This window comes from Hyla sarda, chromosome 6 (genome assembly GCF_029499605.1).
Source record: "Hyla sarda isolate aHylSar1 chromosome 6, aHylSar1.hap1, whole genome shotgun sequence".
Lineage (NCBI taxonomy): Eukaryota > Metazoa > Chordata > Amphibia > Anura > Hylidae > Hyla > Hyla sarda.
Genome location: NC_079194.1, coordinates 288,777,622 through 288,796,569, shown reverse-complemented (window position 1 = coordinate 288,796,569; position 18,948 = coordinate 288,777,622). Strand labels below are relative to the sequence as shown.

Below are 18,948 nucleotides of genomic sequence, written 5' to 3'. Positions count from 1 at the left end.
TTATTCAAAGGTGAAAGATGTTTCCCCTAATCGGCTGAAAATTTCAAACATGGCCGACTTTATTCAGACAATGGTGATCAATCATTGGCCGCCTAAAAACGATTATTATTATTTGTTAAATTTTAACCAAAGGACGGTTGTTTTGATTGAATTTTTCAATTGCCATCAACTCGAATCTAGCGTTTCACGGTCACACACTAATACATCATCTTCCATGTCCTAGGGCCAGGTTTAACGCAAAAAAACAAACAAACCCTGGCTGAACTCACCTGACGACAACATCTTTTCAACATGAACGGTTTCAAAATGGCTGCCATTAGTAAAATGGATGAAATGAACCAGGGTCAACAGAGCTATACTGACAGGTTACATTTAACACCTAGCAATGGCTATACCATGATGATCCAGTGTAAACACTTGAATTAACACCCTGGACATGAACGAATCACACGCTTTATGTACAAAAGAAAAATAAGCAAAAATAAAAAATTAAAATAACAATAACAATTTCTACTCCGGCCCCAATTCACACGTCTACTCATACTAGATCGATAAATAAGAATCTAAATGTAGAGGCTTCGGAAAAGGCAGGTCTCTCTGTTCTACTACATGTACATATGTATATACACTTCTACACGGCCCTGATATCTACACGGCACACGGCTATCGAGGAATAAAAAACAAAATGGAAACAAAAACAACAGATATATCTTTACACAAATAAAGAACCGATGAGAGCCATCACACGAGAGGTGAACGCATGTAAACTAGCCCCAGTTGCGGAGACCATATGTGCAAGATCAGGGCAGTCGTGTGCCCTATGGGATCAGAGAAGAAATCTAGTAACCACAATGAGTCTTACGTCTTCAGAAATGACCAGGACACCACTGCCCAGGAGCCATGGGCCCGAAATAGCCTGACACACGTGAATACAAAAATACAGCTAAATTGGGGGCTAAGCACAGTGAGTAGGTCACTAAAGGAGGAAGATTCTACATGGAAGCATATCAAGAATGGGTGGAATTACTTAAGTTAGTCATAGAGCCGTAGTCTCTGTAGGTTGTCCACAGCTTAGGTCCTGTCTCGCGTGGTCAGGAGAGCGCTCTTAGAACAGGTAGTAAAGGTGCGCATGTTCCGGCGTAAGAAACACGGACACGTTGGGAGTAGGTGTTGTTAAGAAGCTAGTGGTTCTAGCTAGTGGTTCTAGCAAGTGCCAAGTACAACTGCCACCACTTCGAGGAGATGTACAGTAAGGCTTCTTGTAAGATGGAGGAGCCAGGAAAAGTGCTGCTCCCCCCCCACACCCCACCCCCAGAGCAGGGGTTAAGGAAGTTTAGGATTTTTCTGTACGAAGGAGCGAAGTAAGAGAGTCTTCTTGTTACACGGCTGTTTCCTGGTCCTCTCTCTGGATCATTTGATAGTGCTGTCTGTTTTCTAGGTAAGCAGCCAGCTCCGAGTCCTTTGCTTTCTCAGCACGATTTTTTGGAGTGTCCCCCTGAAATACATAGATATAATTATTTGTACTTTTTTTTTTTTTTTTTTATATATTCGCTTATAGCAACAACATATTCCAGGGCAATGTGCATAGACTTATCATTTGCACCTCTCCCTGTCCCCAGTGGGGCTCACAATAGTCTATAATGGGTAGAGTTGGTGTCCGCTATCAGGACCATCACTTTAAAGGGGTACTCAGCCCCTAGACATGTTATCCCCTATCCAAAGGATAGGGGATAAGATGTCTCACTGCCAGGGTCCCGCTGTAGCGGACCCTAGCGATCTTGGCTGCGGCACCTCAGACAGCCGGTGAACGGAGCGAACTTCGCTCCCTACCTGATGACTGGCGATGCAGGGCGGAGGCTTGTGACATTGCAAACCCCGCCCCGCTCGTGACTTCATGACCACGCCCCCTCAATGCAAGTCTATGGGAGGGGACGTGACTACCGTCACACCCCCTCCCATAGACTTGCATAGAGGGGATGTGGACGCGATGCTCTTAACAAACGCCGGGTGCCGCAGGGGGATCACCATGATCAGACATCTTATCCCCAATCCTTTGGAGAGGAGATAAGATGTCTAGTGGTGGAGTACCCCATTAAGCTTCAGATGAGGGCTACAACCTCAAGGCATCCTGCAGCTAAGATGCATCGCATAAGGGGGTGGTTTCTCTCACAACTAGCACCTTCCCCCGCTTGTCGAGAAAGGTATACTTCTGAGATCCCCAGACCACGAAGGAAGCGTGGAGAAGCAGAAGAGGTAAGATCTTTTCTGCTCTCCAGACAACCCCTTTAAATCTTGCATTCTTTAGCCAAACATGTCTTAAATGAAATCTGTCAACAGAATTTATGTGTATTGCAGCATATCTGTTGTTTTCAAATGAGTTTTATGAACCTGTATGTTTGTTAGATTAACCCTTCACAGTGGTGACACAGTGATTTTACTGCTGTTATTGAGGCCCTAAGAGTCCCCTCCATGGTGCACAGCTATTTATCATTCTATATATTTCAGGGAATGGGCTGTTTGTCAGTAGTACACACAGTTACTTCCTCCCTTACTTATCAAGCCAATCACAGCACAACGCATACTTCATATACACATCAAATACTATGCCATAAAATAGTGCTGATAAAAGTGAACTGAACAGGCTGGCTCTGCACTGGGCAGATGGTTTATACAGTACACTACTATAGAGGGAGCAGGGGTTACTTATGCACTGGTTTTGAAAGGTACTGTGTACATAGAAAGGAAAGAAACTGCAGCAAGATCATAGCAAGGAAAGGGTTACACTAAGCACTGAGCTTTATAGGTGGTTAGCAGGCAGACTGGCTCAGTCAGCATATACACGTCCCAGGTTTTCTTATACTCTTTTCTCCCCCCACCGATCTCCAGCTCGGCACCCTGGTGTTCTGTAGATTTATGTTCAGAATGCTGGCTTTGGGTGGCTGTAGTCGTTACGACATTCCTCCCCCCCCCCTCCCCTCCATTCATGTCTATGGGAGCACGACTGTGCAGAAGGGGAAGGAGTGGTACTCCAGAGCTGCATCTTGTCGATTTCTCCTGATGTGGTGGAATATCCTAGCAATATGTCATGACTTTTAGGAGCCAGGAATACCCAATTAAAAGGCCTAAACCCATCGGCTCTGCTGCATTTACATGTCACTTATGCGGAGCAGCTCCAGTAACAATGAGTAACGGATTTACATGCGATTCCCAAATACTATCCGCACCATAAGGACATGGAGTAAAGACACCAAATAACTACATGCTTCATAGTTTCAGAACAACAAAGGTGACGCGACGGTCAAGTGCTGCTTAGGATCACACTGCAGGCAATAACTGCGGAGCCAAGACGTCTTAAGGTGCTCCCCCTATTATTTCTGGCCGGCTGCTCTTTGTCTTGTTTGCACTCATCCCAAAGTTAATGTTACTCAGAGCAAATGAGTCATCCCATTACCAGGAATAGAAGGGGAAACCTGGGGGAAGGATTTAAAGGAAAACTAACAGCAGGTTAATCCATACTAACCATCTGGTATAGGCTGATAGCGCTCACTACACTGATGACCATGGTACCTTCATTAACGCTCCCCAATGCGCCGTTTTCTTCCAAAAACAGCATGACCCCGTCTTCAGGTTGTGTGTGGTATTGCAGGTCACTTCCATTGAAATTATTGGAACCAAGTTGTAATACCACACACAACCTGAGGACGTGGGTGGTGCTGTTTTTGGAAGAAAATAGCTGTTTTTCTTTTCCTGGATAACCTCTTCAATAAAAAATATACAAATTAAGGCATTTAGTGCACTGAGGACATTACTTTGCTCCTAAGCCCATCCGCCAGCTCAGATAACAACCCCTTCTTATGTATATTCATCCGCAATATTTCAGTGCTGGATTTAGCTATGGCAAAAAAATTTGTAGGTTATGATTAGAGATGAGCGAACTTACAGTAAATTCGATTTGCCACGAACTTCTCGGCTCGGCAGTTGATGCTTATCCTGCGTAAATTAGTTCAGCCTTCAGGTGCTCTGGTGGGCTGGAAAAGGTGGATACATTCCTTTGGAAAGAGTCTCCTAGGACTGTATCCACCTTTTCCAGCCCACCGGAGCACCTGAAGGCTGAACTAATTTATGCAGGAAAAGCATCAACTGCCGAGCCGAGAAGTTTGTGACGAATCGAATTTACTGTAAGTTCGCTCATCTCTAGTTATGATGGATGTCAAAAGTTTTTATTGGTGGGGGTGTAAGTGCTTGCTTTTTATATGTTGTGAAAAGAGAAAGGAGGGGGTAACAGAGCAGCCTGCAGTGATTGGATGAAGAGACTTAACACAGCACAGCAGACTCAGGGAGGACGTGAATGCATGGTGAGTGAGGGCGGGCTCAGTGCTTGCCTCGGACACGCCCCCTTCCTCAGCAGTGGATGTCAGAATGAGTGAGCAGCAGGACAGAGGGATTTGTGAGCCAAATACAGAAGCTAGACATAAAAAAAACATGTAAAGAAACTGCATGACCGAGTAACATAGAGACTTCCCAAGAGTACAGAAAAAACAGCGGCACTAGCAACTTGTATCTATACTATGGACCAAGGACCAGCTCTGGGAGTCTCTGTTCAAAAACCCGCGGCGGTGCTAGGACAGAGAATCGGCTTCAGTATACATAGTACAATAAAAGAGAAAACGTAGCCTGCACTCACCGCACAGTACGGGTATCACAGCCTCGGATTCCGGACCTCCTAGGTGACGCGGGAGTAACAGCCACTGCTGACAGCGCTCAGAAAATGGGCAACAGCCGGCGGTTTCGCGTTACAATCAACGCTTCTTCCGGCCCCTGGGCCGGAAGAAGCGTTGATTGTAACGCGAAACCGCCGGCTGTTGCCCATTTTCTGAGCGCTGTCAGCAGTGGCTGTTACTCCCGCGTCACCGAGGAGGTCCGGAATCCGAGGCCGTGATACCCGTACTGTTTAGAGTAACATAGAGAAGCATTATTTATTTTTTTCAGTGAAATGACCGTTGTGCTTCAGGATTTACAATGGCGCCCATCTCCTGCCATGAGTCAGATCTAGCGGTGAGCTGTGAAGAGAAGCACACAGCTACGCACAGACTCCATTACTCATGTCTGTATGACGTCAAAGGGTAGGATTTTTTTATTATTAAGTGACAGATACTTTAAGAAATGGAACATTTTTATTTTCATTTACTTTAAAAGGGGTTCTCCACATTGGACAGTCCCTTCTTGCTAGACTGAACCCTTGGCAATAAGCTGATCACAAGGTGTCCCCTACTGATACCCCTAAGCAATCAGCCGAAATTTGTGGAAAAACCTGGCAGTAAGTGTGTCATTTCCATGCAGCGCCACCACAGGGAATGAATGAAGCATTACACTGTGTCTTTTTAACCCCCTTCACGACCACGGACGTAAATGTACGTCCTGGCTTGGCGGGACTTCTCCTACATTTACGTCCTGTGTATGACCGTGAACATCGGAACGGTGCTCGCGTCATACACGGCAGGTTCCGGCTGCTAGCAGCAGCCAGGGACCCGCCCGTGATGGCCGACATCCGCGATAGCGCGGATGTCCGCCATTAACCCCTCAGATGCCGTGATCAATACAGATCACGGCATCTTCGGCATTGAGGTACTTGGATTGGATGATCGGATCGCCCGCAGCGCTGCCGCGGCGATCCGATCGTCCAGCATGGCGGCCGGAGGTCCCCTCACCTTGCTCCGGCAGTCTCCCGGGGTCTTCTGCTCTGGTCTGTGATCGAGCAGACCAGAGCAGAAGATCACCGATAATACTGAGCAGTGCTGTGTCCTATACATAGCACTGCAAAGTATTAGCAATCAAAGGATTGCTATAGATAGTCCCCTATGGGGACATAAAAAGTGTAAAAAAAAAAAAAAAGTTGAAAAATGTAAAAGTAAAAAAAAAAAGTGAAAAATCCCCTCCCCCAATAAAAATGAAAATTGTCCGTTTTTCCCATTTTACCCCCAAAAAGCGTAAAATATTTTTTTAAATAAACATATTTGGTATCGCCGCGTGCGTAAATGTCCGAACTATCAAAATATAATGTTAATGATCCCGTACGGTGAATGACGTAAAAAATAAAAAAAGTCCATAAATGCTGCTTTTTTTTGTCACATTTTATATAAAAATTTTTTTAATAAAAATGATCTAAAAGTTTTATATATGCAAATGTGGTATCTAACAAAATTACATATGACGGCGCAAAAAATGAGCCCTCATACCGCCCTATATACGGAAAAATGAAAAAGTTATAGGTGGTCAAAATAGGGCGATTTTAGATTACTGATTTTGTACAAAAAGTTTTAGATTTTTTTTTTTTAAGCGGTACAAAAATATTAAAGTATCTAGCCATGGGTATCATTTTAATCTTATTGACCCACAGAATAAAGAACACATGTCATTTTTACCGTAAATTGTACAGTGTGAAAACGAACCCCTCCAAAATGTGCAAAATTTTGGTTTTCATTTAATTTTCCTCCCTAAAAATTTTTTTGAGGGGGGTTCGCCGTACATTTTATGGTAAAATGAGAGGTTTCATTACAAAGTACATTACAAATTACAATTGGTCACGCAAAAAACAAGCCCTTATATGGGTCTGTAGATGGAAATATAAAAGAGTTATGGATTTTAGAAGGCGAGGAGGAAAAAACGAAAACGCAAAAATAAAACTGGCCTGGTCCTTAAGGTGAAAATGGGCTTGGTCCTTAAGGGGTTAAATAAGTGGAATATCCATGTAACACAGGACAGATAAAGTCCTCCAGAGACAGAAAATTTTTGTAACCACTAAAAAAATCTGCACAAGATATGAGGATCCTGACCAGCATACACCCCCCCCCCCTCCCCCCAGGTCTTTCCAAAATGAGGGCTGCGACACAGCGATCGGTAGCGATCCCCAGGTGTGTTTTGGGGCTGTCCGATCCTGCAGCAGCAACCACCGCTGCTCATTGATTTAAAGTCTGTTTAAGACCAGCAGCATGGGTTGTGGCCCCTTTAATTCAGTGAACAATGGTGCCTGCCGGGACTTGTCAGTGCTGCCCAGAGGGCATCGCTCGTCAGCCTGGTAAGAAATGCCATGGCACAGCAGGGGATTAGAGGACGGAGGGGAGGGCTGGATGTGACACAGAAGGTGATAAAGGGGAGGTGGATTAAAATGAAACGGGGCTTAAGGGAAGGGAAATGATGGGGCACGGGGGGGTGGTCAATAGGGGGGGGATGGAATAGCACAGGGGAGGACCAAATGGGAAAATTAAATGTCCAAAAGGGGGGAATGAAATGACGAAAGTGGGAATAAGATGGGGATGAAGTGGCACAGGGGAAGACGAAGCGGGGATGAAATGGCATCGGGGAAGATGGGGGTGGAGGGGTGGAATGGCACCAGGGAAAATGAGGGTTGGCTGGTTAAATGGCACCTGGGCTGATAAAGGAGATGAAGAAATGGCACAGGGGCTGATAAAGGGGAATGATGAAATGGCACAGAGGGTGATGGGGGTAGAAGGGGAGTTTAATGGCACAGAGGCTGATGAAGGGGGTGAAGAAATGGCACAGGGGAAGATAAGGGTTTGGTGGTGGAATGGCACAGGGGCTGATGAAGGGGGTAAAGAAATGGCACATGGGGTATCAGGCACATTTGTAACGTGGATACTGGTATCACGTGTGTCCAATCTGCGGAATGGCGGGGGGGGGGGGGGGGTGGTGTGTGTTTTCTGGTTTCCATTTGCAGTTCTAAGCATTTTCACATCCATCTACGTATGCCAAGACTCTGCCAGCTATTCATTATTGGGGATAAAGACGCAGTCTAAACATCTTAAGTCAATGAGAGCTTCCTTACCTGGTTTTAAGGCAGACCCTGAAGAAGGAGCGCATAATGCAGACTAGGAGCAGCCAGCTCTACATGCCAACTTTACTACAGCTCAGAAATAAATTGGCGCAGGGCTTTACCATTACCGAGAAAACGGTGCCAGGAGATATTAAGGTAAGTAAGTAGGTCTTGCTGACCCATCATTAAAGCGGCGGTCTCAGTACCAGCCTGTGTAAGGAATGCACATTAAACCTGCAGCTGCAGGGGAGGGAAGGGGGGGCAATCTAAGAGGGGGGGGGGGGGGGGGGGTTATGGCCGCCGGCAGCTGTCTGGAATTCCTCAGCTTCTGTCTTAACCTCTATGCTAACAATTCCCTCTCTTCTGTGCCCCCCCCCCCCCTGTCTGCTTTACACCCCTGGCATTCCCACCAATGGCCTCTGTATATGCAGCTGTCGCAGTTTAAGTAGGGGCAAGGAAGGGAAGACAAGAAGGGGTGCAAAAGGGACAGAGGGGTAGAGCTGGACTCAATAGGAGCGGGAGCCGAAATGTGAGTCCTAAATCACACTGGAGCACACCTGTAAGGACGTTACCGTATCTGGAATGCTTCATAGACCTAAACCTGATCTATCCACACGTCTCGGAACATTCTTGGCTCAGGCTCCTTGTGCTAAGATGTATCGCCAACACCTATGATCGGTGACATCTCTCAGCGTTACAGACCCCTGCGGCACTGGTGGAGCCGCCGGCACAGCCAGGGCCGCATTCCCAGACCACTTTCTTCCCATCTCATAAAGTGGTGGCATATCACTAGGGCAGTGTTTCCCAACCAGGGTACCACCCGCTATTGCAAAACTACAATTCCCAGCATGTCCGGACAGCCTTTGGCTGTCCGGACATGCTGGGAGTTGTAGCTTTGCAACAGCTGGAGGCACCCTGGTTGGACAACACTTGCACCAGAATATGCCAATTTTTTTTTTTTTTTTACATAATCTGTTATCTGCCTTTGCTGCTAATAGCTGTAGACACCGTTGAAAACCTGTTAAATCTTATAAAATTGCCTTTTTTATTTTTGTCAGCCAAGTGTCAAGGAGGCGGGGCCAAGATGCTCAAGTGCCACATCCTGGCACTTCTCCTTGACAGACATACAGGGCTCTGTACTTTAATCAAGGATGGGCGGGAAGGTGAGTGTTAGCGAGAAGGCGTGCCAGGGGTGTGGCACTTGACTCTCAGCTCCACCTCCTTGACACTTGCCTTAGAAATAAAAAAAAAAAAAAGGAAATTTTATAAGATTCACAACCAATTCAGCTGCAGGTAAGCTAAAGTTTGTTTTTATACCCTAAAATCCTATTTTTTTTTCTCCACTCTATCCCTGTAAAATATCAGACTCCCGATGGACCCCATTCACTTCTATGGAACCAGTCATTGACAGTTGTGCTCTGACCCGTTTGGGGTCCATTTCGTGCAAAAAGAGACTGAACGGGTCGGAGCACAACAGCCGAGTGATCTTAGCCTAACGGATTGCCTTTAAAGGGGTACTCTGCTGCTAGACATCTTGTTTCCTATCGAAAGAATAGGGGATAAGATGTCTGATCGCGGGGGTCCCGCTGCTTGGGCCCTCCGCGATCTCCCGTTGTAAACAAACGCCAGGCAGTGATCGTGACCTCATGGCTACGCACCCTCGTGACTTCACACCAGGGCCCCTCCATTCATGTGGACACGCCCCCTCCCATAGACATGAATGGAGGGTGCATGGCCATGACGTCACGCTCACGGCCTCCGGGTCAGAGAGTTCTGAACAAAATGTTCAGAACACTGGAGCACCCCTTTAAATACCTTGATGTCAGAAGTGACAGAAGTTTTGATCGGAGGGGTTCAGGGAGCTGAGACTCTCAAAGATCACTAAAATAAAAATACCAAAATGCTTAGCTGAGTGTTGTGCCCCTTTGTCTTAATGATCGGTGGAGATCTCAGCACTCAGACCCCCACTAATAAAAAAAAAAAAATGTCCAATGTTTTTAAGAGGTACGAATACACTTTTCAACCTAAAAGTTTCAAACTAAAGGGTTATCCAAGATCCAAAGTCATCCCCTTATCCACAGGATAGGAGATAACTTGCTGGGGGGTCTGACTAATGGGACCCTTAAATTTCCCGATAACAATAGACAATTGTTACATGCGTGACCAGCGCTCCATTCATTCTCTATGGGGCGTTCAGACATTGCCAGGCTCAGCAATCTGTTCTCTGGACAGGCAGGGGTACTAGTAGTCAGATAAGCCATTTATCATCTATCCTGTGGGTAGGGGATAACTTCGGTCACCGAGGAAGAGCGCATGCGCTTGAAACATGTCTGACTGATTGCAGTTTTTATCTGTGTGATGTTACTACAATAAAGCTGCTTGCTACGACAGTGCTGGACCTCCTGAACTTTATTCAGCTTTAGATAACCCCCTTAAAGGGGTACTCCGGTGGAAAACTTTTTTTTTTTTTTTTTTTTTTTTTTTTTTAACAATTGATGCCAGAAAGTTTTAAACAGATTTGTAAATGACTTCTATTAAAAAAAAAAATCTTAATCCTTCCAGTACTTATTAGCGGCTGTATACTACAGAGGAAATTCTTTTCTTTTTGGATTTCTTTTCTGTCACAACCACAGTGCTCTCTGCTGACCTCTGCTGTCCATGTCAGGAACTGTCCAGAGCAGGAGAAAATCCCCATAGCAAACCTATGCTGCTTGGGACATTTCCTAAAATGGACAGAGGTGTCAGCAGAGAGCACTGTGGTCATGATGTCAGCAGAGAGCACTGTGCTCGTGACAGAAAAGAAATCCAAGAAGAAAAGAATTTCCTCTGTAGTATACAACTGCTAAAAAGTACTGGAAGGATTAAGATTTTTCAATAGAAGTCATTTACAAATCTGTTTAACTTTCTGGCACCAGTTGATTTAAAAAAAAAAAAAAAATAAAGTTTTCCACCGGAGTAACCTTTTAATGATCTATTCACACGTACAGTATGATGCGCAGATTTGATGGGCAGGATTTTTATCTGCAGACCTCAATGTAAACTGAATGACTGAACACAGCTTGAAATCCTGCGCATCAAATCGGAACAGAACACTGTACGTGTGAATAGACCATTAAAAGGTAAAAATATTCCAAAAGCAAAAGATAAAAAAAAAATATATATATATATAGCTGATAAAACCAGAAAAAAAAAACGATATTATTTATATTTTATGGAATTATAAAATATGTTTACCGAATTGGCCGTACTCATTAAAGATTTATTTATATGTGTGTGTGTGTATATATATATAATATATATATATATACACACATTTTTTATAAATACTATATATATACACACATTTTTTATAAATACTATAGATATATATATATATATATATATATATATATATACACACACATTTTTCATAAATACTATATATATATATATATATATATATATATATATATATATATACACACACACATTTTTTATTATTATTATTATTATTTTTTTACGTTCACATTTTCACCTTCAATCCTCCACCCCAAAAATTCCACAGTAAAGCCACACCTGTATGTTTTTTAACCACTACCTGCAGATCTGTTTTCATGAGCGATGCCCCTGCCTCCACTATGTAATGACAGATGGTGCGCTGACGTAGAGATGCCGCAAGGTGCAGACCCGTCTCCCCGCTGAAAGACAAGAAAATTACAAAAAAAATAAAAATAGTCAAAAAGATGAGTCAACGACTTTAATCTTTCAGAGATAAGTGCCTGGTCATGTAACCTATGGATGCAGCAGTATCTTAAAGGACACCTGTTTCCGATTCACAACCAGTGTGCCTCCAGCTGTTGCAAAACTACAACTCCCAGCATGCCCGGACAGCCGAAGGCTGTCCGGGCATGCTGGGAGTTGTAGTTTTGCAACAGCTGGAGGCGCAAAGGTTGGAAAAAAAACTAATCTAAATAATAAAATAATCCTCCAATCACCACTAGGCCTAAAACTAAACTAAGACTTTCTGTTATTTCTGTGGTGCTGCACAGCATTACAACAAAGGTTACACCAATTGATAGAGAAGACAACAGGAGTTCAGCCTCCCTCTCCCCTGTGAAATGACCAATGCAAATGTTTGCCATTTATGTGAATGGGACAGCTCCTGCCTACTGTTGCCTATGTCCATGGGTCATGCTGTAAAGCAAATCTCTAAATGCTGTTAAAAACAGCACAGGCGAGATAAATGTAAGTCCCCATAATATTGTGCAAAAAAAAAGCAAAATTGAAACAGTTTAAACAGTTTAGGGTGTGTTCACACGGTTGTCTGTCCCCATTTTATTTTTTATCCCCATTTCGGTTCCGTTCTTGCAGGCTGTAAACGGATTAAAAACGGTTTAAAAAAAATCCCATTCATGTCAATGGGATTCTTTTACAATCCATTTACATCCATTTGCACCCGTCTGCGCTCATTTCCGTTTTTTTGACGGCAGAAAAAAACGGCACATGCAGCATTTTTTCTTTCCTCAAAAAAAAATAAAGAAAAAAATAAAGAAAAAAACGGATACAGTAAACTTAACATTGAAGTCTATGGAAAATGGATGAGCCTTTAATGTCATCCGTTTGCATCCGTTTTTTGATCCGTTTTTACTTCTGAGCATGCCCAGAACAAAAAAAAATTTTTTTGGTTTTTATTAACTGAACAATAATGGATCCAAACGGATAACATCCGTTTGCATTCATCATTGTCCGTTTTTATTTTTGATGGGAGAAGAACGGGACGGGTCTAGACGGCCGTGTGAACGCAGCCTTAGTATCGGTCACCAATAAAAACACATAGGGAATACATTCTCTTTGCTGGATAGTTGCACCACTAACAGAGCGGAGGATGAAGAGGCCTTAGCAAGGGAGCTGAGAGAAGGCAAGTGGGATTTTTACCTGACTACCTAAAGGGAAAGGGTTCCCTACCTAACCGAGGTTTCAGTCTAATAGGAGGATTCCCAACTTGCCTATCTTCTCTTCTGGGGGCTTCTACCTAAAAAGTGAGGATTCCCTACCTGCTAACTGGCGGCTTCTACCTAATAGGGAGGATTCCCTACCTACCTACTGAGGAATTCTACTTAATAGGGGGGAGATTCTCTACCTACCCACTTGGGGCTTCTACCTAATATGGGGAATTTTCCCTACCTACTTAGTGGCGGCTTCTGCCCAAAACGGAGGACTTCCTTCCTACCTATCTGTCCTTTGGGGGCTTCTACCTAAAAAGTGAGGTTTCCCTATCTACTAACTGGCGGCTTCTACCTAATAGGGAGGATTCCCTACCTACCTACTGAGGGATTCTACTTAATAGGGGGAGATTCTCTACCTACCCCCTTGGGGCTTCTACCTAATATGGGGAGTTTTCCCTACCTACTTACTGGCAGCTTCTACCTAAAAGGGAGGATTCCCTACCTAACCTACCTACCTACTGAGGGATTGTACTTAATAGGGGGAGATTCTCTACTTGGGGCTTCTACCTAATATGGGGAGTTTTCCCTACCTACCTTCTGGGGGCTTCCCTACCTTACTACTAGGGACATACTGTATCTTAATATCAGTGTCAGTGAGGGTCTCATGATTGACTTTCTCTTAAGGCTTCGGCTTCACAAAGTCTATAACCATTTCTACCGTCACATTAATAAAAAAGTATTTGTAATTGGTATCCGTACTCGTATTCAGTTCTTAACAAATGTTATCAGGACATTTCTAGTTTTGGCCTTTTTCTCTCAGCTAATGACAGCAGAAGATATGTTTTGAAATACTGGAGTACCCCTTTATGTCAATTTTACAAGCAAAGCCCATTACTACTATTTGCGGGGTGACTGCAAATTACATGTTAGATATTTAACTAATTTTTTTATTTTTTTTTTAACAAGATCAATTGTAACTTCTTAAAGTCGCCCACGAACAGTGTGAGACTTTGTGTTGCTAAGGAGCCTTAGTCTAAATGGAATCTCTTCTGTTGGTTGCAACTTACGGCCTATTGTTTGCAGGCACTGGGTGTGTATTAACTATGGAAGATCTACAAGTGAATACAATTTCAAAAACTAAGACCTTGGGAGGGGGGGGGGGAGACCACTTTTTTTTTAACGAGGCAATTACAGGGTTTTTATAAGTAACATTCCTCTTCTGAGTCATTTCTGACATTAATGCCTCTTTAGCGCTCATGACTCAGCACCTCGGCCACATAATGATTCTTGGCAGCCGTTCGGTTGTGAAACTTACTTTTTCAGCTCCGCGATATCCAGGATCTCGGATGGAGCTAGACAAGGGGATGAAGAAACAAGAATAATGGATTGTTAGGAAAAGCACTTATGGTAGAAGACAACTGGATAAGGTCCGAGTAATAGGACAGAGACTGGAACAAAGAGTCATGAGTAAGGACCCATTCACATTAGGGATCGACTGATATCGATTTTTTAGGGCCGATACGATAATCTGTGGCCTTTCAGGCCGATAATTTATACGGATATTCCGGTATACGTTATCGGCTATTTCTCCACCCCCCAGGCCCCGAAGAAGCCGCTGCAGATCATTGATTTAAAGTGGGCGCTTTAAATCAATGAACTGCAGCGGTTTTTGCTGGGCCAGAGACCGCCGCTGCCACCCGTTTCTCTGCCCCTGCCTGTCCGGGGGTCCTCCCAACCACCGCTGCTGACCCCCACCCCACCGCACGCCGCCCCTGTACCATTGCCACCCCCACCACAGCTGCCCTATTGCCTCCCCCATCCCCGGTTTTATAATTACCTGTTCCCGGGGTCCACGCTACTTCTGGCTCCCATCCTGCGCTGTCACTGTGCGCACTGACTGTGACGTTGCGTGAGGACGTCACTCGTCATTGCGCTGCACAGCGCAGCACACAGCGTAACGCAGGACGCAGCAGGAGCCAGAAGTAGCGCGGGCCCCAGACCCCTGGAACAGGTCATTATAAAACCGGGGATGGGGGAGGCAATGGGGCAGCGGCAGTGGGGGCATTATCAGATTATCGGCAAGGTAATTGCCGATACTGATAACGTCCAAAATCGTGAATATCGGCCGAATAGATAATCGGTCGATCCCTTATTCACACATATCTGACCATCCGGTTGCGTTTTCCTCCGATGCTATAGAAAAGCGCTGGAGGGAAACGCAATGTAGAACTGATCCTGGCGATCTGACTGCAGAACCGATTCTACTCCTTTGAATTGGACAGCTCACATTCATCCGGCTTCATAATTTAGGACGCCGGATGTTCGGACACACAGCATGTCCGGCCTGCACAATAGTAAACGTTGGATGCCGGACAACTGATTCCAATTAATGCACTTTTGTCGTCAGTTGTGACGAGTTTTAGGCTGGATTCAATGACCGGATATATGTGACCCCAGCTACTGCAACGGCTCTTCTATAGCACAACTGTGACATTACTGTTGACGGACCAGATTTCATGGTGTAGTCTTATTATTCATCTCTAATATTAGAATCATAGATAAAATGTATCTACAGTGGTCCCTCAAGTTACAATATTAATTGGTTCCAGGACGACCATTGTATGTTGAGACCATAACTCTATGGAAACCTGGTAATTGGTTCTGAAGCCACCAAAATGTCATCCGAAAATAGGAAAAAGTGAGGATTAAAGAAAAATAAGTAGATAACTGATACAGATAAAGCAAATCCTTCCATATAAAAGTAAGAAAGATCTGCTGGGAACTGTAAATCACTGTCTATGTCAGTGTTTTCCAACCAGGGTGCCTCCAGCTGTTGCAAAACTACAACTCCCAGCATGCGTGTCCGGGCATGCTGGGAGTTGTAGTTTTGCAACAGCTGGAGGCCCCCTTGTTGGGAAACACTGGTCTATGTAGAGGACAAGAGCTTCTTCAGGGTCCTGTACAGTACACGAAATGTCCTTAAAAAAAAAAAAAAGTAAATTGGAGCCGCCCTCACCTGGTGTCCAAAGGAGCAGCTAACCCTGGCATAGGTTAAAAGTAGTACAGAACATCTGATACCTCCCTGTACTGTAGGGGGCGCTACCAGACACCAGTCAGTGCATACACTTCAATAATACAGGTAAAGAGTACAGAACATGTAATACCTCCCTGTACTGTAGGGGGCACTACCAGACACCAGTCAGTGCATACACTTCAGTAATACAGGTAAAGAGTACAGAACATTTAATACCTCCCTGTACTGTAGGGGGCGCTACCAGACACCAGTCAGTGCATACATTTCAGTAATACAGGTAAAGAGTAGCACAGAACATGTGATACCTCCCTGTACTGTAGGGGGCGCTACCAGACACCAGTCAGTGCATACATTTCAGTAATACAGGTAAAGAGTACAGAACATGTAATACCTCTCTGTACTGTAGGGAGCGCTACCAGACACCAGTCAGTGCATACACTTCAGTAATACAGGTAAAGAGTACAGAACATGTGATACCTCCCCCTGTACTGTAGGGGGCGCTACCAGACACCAGTCAGTGCATACACTTCAGTAATACAGGGGTTTTACCAGTGAATGCCCATTCTGATTGGTCGGTTCTTACAGCCATTGACATGTTTTGCAGATTGTATGTTGAGTCTGTTTTCAAGTTAGGCTGGGTTCACACTACGTTTTCTCCCATACGGGAGCGCATACGGCAGGGGGGAGCTAAAAGCTCGCGCTCCCGTATGTCACCGTATGCGCTCCCGTATGTCATTCATTTCAATGAGCCGGCCGGAGTGAAACGTTTGGTCCGGTCGGCTCATTTTTGCGCCGTATGCGCTTTTACAACCGGACCTAAAACTGTGGTCAACCACGGTTTTAGGTCCGGTTGTAAAAGCGCATACGGCGCAAAAATGAGCCGACCGGACCGAACGTTTCACTCCGGCCGGCTCATTGAAATGAATGACATACGGGAGCGCGAGCTTTTAGCTCCCCCCTGCCGTATGCGCTCCCGTATGGGAGAAAACGTAGTGTGAACCCAGCCTTACAATGATCCAGAAAAGACCATTGTATGTTGAAACTATCGTATGTTGAGGCCATTGTAAGTTGAGAGATCACTGTGCTGTATATATACTGCATAACGCCTGGTGATGAATACACTTCCATTAGCGGAATCTCTTCTGCTAAATTTCCTGTGCTTTCCCTGTGAGTATATTACACTGTGGTGGTCTATAGTTCACCTGAGGAGGGCAGACTAGAAATTGAATTTTCTTGTAAAAGTGTTCTCCAACCAGGACAACCCCTATCCATATGCCATACTAAGGCTCATGGACATCATAGAGGTGGGTCCCATGCTTGCCAGAGGATGGTGGTTTGGAGCTGGAGAGAGACTGACTCTGTTCATACTGGGCTTAGGAGTCCAGTGGGTGGTGCTAATCATTGAGTGACTGCCTTTTCTGTAATAGTGTCTACACAAAAATGTTATTAGAACCACCCACAGGATATTTTAACACAGAATAAACAGGTTTAGATTAATTAATTCCTAGTTCTACTCAGGGGCATGGCACTGTTGCAGGTCAGGTTCCATTAGGTGGCACTAAGATAGGCCAAGTTCTGCTGGGGGGGGGGGGGGGAACTATTGCGGGCCATGATCTGTTGGAGGGAAATATTTGTGGGCCATGCTCGTTGAGGGGCTCTATTTCAGGCCATGCTCATAGAGGGGCACTATTGCAGGCCATACTTGTTGAGGGGCACTATTGCAGGCCATGCTCGTTGGGGGGCTCTATTGCAGGCCGTGCTCGTTGGGGGGCACTATTGCAGGCCGTGCTCGTTGGGGGGCACTATTGCAGGCCGTGCTCGTTGGGGGGCACTATTGCAGGCCGTGCTCGTTGGGGGGCACTATTGCAGGCCGTGCTCGTTGGGGGGCACTATTGCAGGCCGTGCTCGTTGGGGGGCACTATTGCAGGCCGTGCTCGTTGAGGGGCACTATTGCAGGCCATGCTCGTTGAGGGGCACTATTGCAGGCCATGCTCATAGAGGGGCACTATTTCAGGCCATGCTCATAGAGGGGCACTATTGCAGGCCGTGCTCGTTGAGGGGCACTATTGCAGGCCATGCTCGTTGAGGGGCACTATTGCAGGCCGTGCTCGTTGGGGGGCACTATTGCAGGCCGTGCTCGTTGGGGGGCACTATTGCAGGCCGTGCTCGTTGGGGGGCACTATTGCAGGCCGTGCTCGTTGGGGGGCACTATTGCAGGCCGTGCTCGTTGGGGGGCACTATTGCAGGCCGTGCTCGTTGGGGGGCACTATTGCAGGCCGTGCTCGTTGGGGGGCACTATTGCAGGCCGTGCTCGTTGGGGGGCACTATTGCAGGCCGTGCTCGTTGGGGGGGGAGGGGGGCACTATTGCAGGCCGTGCTCGTTGAGGAGAACTATTATGCATCATGTTCCATTAGTGGACACTATGGCGAGTCATGTTTTGTTGGGGGGCACTATTACAGGGCTATCTACTGCGTGGGAGCACTATTAGGTGGTAACTACTGCGTGAGAGCAATATTAATCAGTCTACTATTACTGTGCGGGGCACAAAAAGGGCATTATTTCTATGGACGGGAAGTTTGTATAGAAAAGTGAAAAGTACGGAGGATAAAATATTTACGTGGCAGATTCAGAGTCAAGACTCAAAGGACCAATTCTGGCCGTCTGGGCTGAATGGAGAAGAAAAGAAAAAGTGACCAACTGTGATTAGAAAAGATGTAACTGCACTGTAATTACCTACAGGGTCACTGTATGGGGATTAACTTGATGGATACCATTTAATTTAAGTATATATCAGTTTGAATATATATTTTTTTTTTAACCAAAAAATAGAGGGACCTTTTAAAGCAGTTACCAAGGTTGGATGAGGACACAGATTGAAAAGTATGAAACCTCTTATAAGAAATCTGCATTTGAAAAAACGTGTACATTTGTTCTCTAATTCTACAGACACTTACCATTCTCAATAATATATTTGACAATCTCTTTACTCCCGGCATTTACCGCGTGATGTAACAGCGTGCAGCCACTGAAGTCCCGCTGAGTAAGGTTGCCGCCAGCACGATGTGCTTCCCTGAACTAAGAGCAAAGCCAGAATGAGGATAAATGGCTATTAAAACCCCTCAGAGAGCCCAGCAGCATGTCTGGGTCTATACCACAT

General features: G+C 45.2%; 1 protein-coding gene and 1 long non-coding RNA gene across 10 annotated transcripts in view; one reads left to right on the top strand and one right to left on the bottom strand.

The window, feature by feature from the left end:
- DGKZ (diacylglycerol kinase zeta) overlaps positions 1-18,948 on the bottom strand; it is a 232,754-nt gene that overhangs the window by 681 nt on the left and 213,125 nt on the right. For 7 of the 8 annotated variants that reach the window (XM_056527642.1, XM_056527644.1, XM_056527645.1 and 4 more), the window contains 4 exons: positions 18,746-18,866; positions 14,072-14,108; positions 11,409-11,508; positions 1-1,495 (listed from right to left, as the gene is read on the bottom strand). The exon at positions 1-1,495 is cut by the window's left edge and continues 681 nt beyond it. In XM_056527642.1, coding sequence (XP_056383617.1) covers positions 1,379-1,495; positions 11,409-11,508; positions 14,072-14,108; positions 18,746-18,866 — 375 coding nt within the window. In that variant the 3' untranslated portion in view covers positions 1-1,378. Of the gene's footprint in view, positions 1,496-11,386; positions 11,509-14,071; positions 14,109-18,745; positions 18,867-18,948 lie in introns of all 8 variants that reach the window. The other variant, XM_056527641.1, reaches the window with a different exon arrangement.
- LOC130277212 (uncharacterized) overlaps positions 1-18,948 on the top strand; it is a 133,560-nt gene that overhangs the window by 63,391 nt on the left and 51,221 nt on the right. The window lies entirely within an intron of this gene.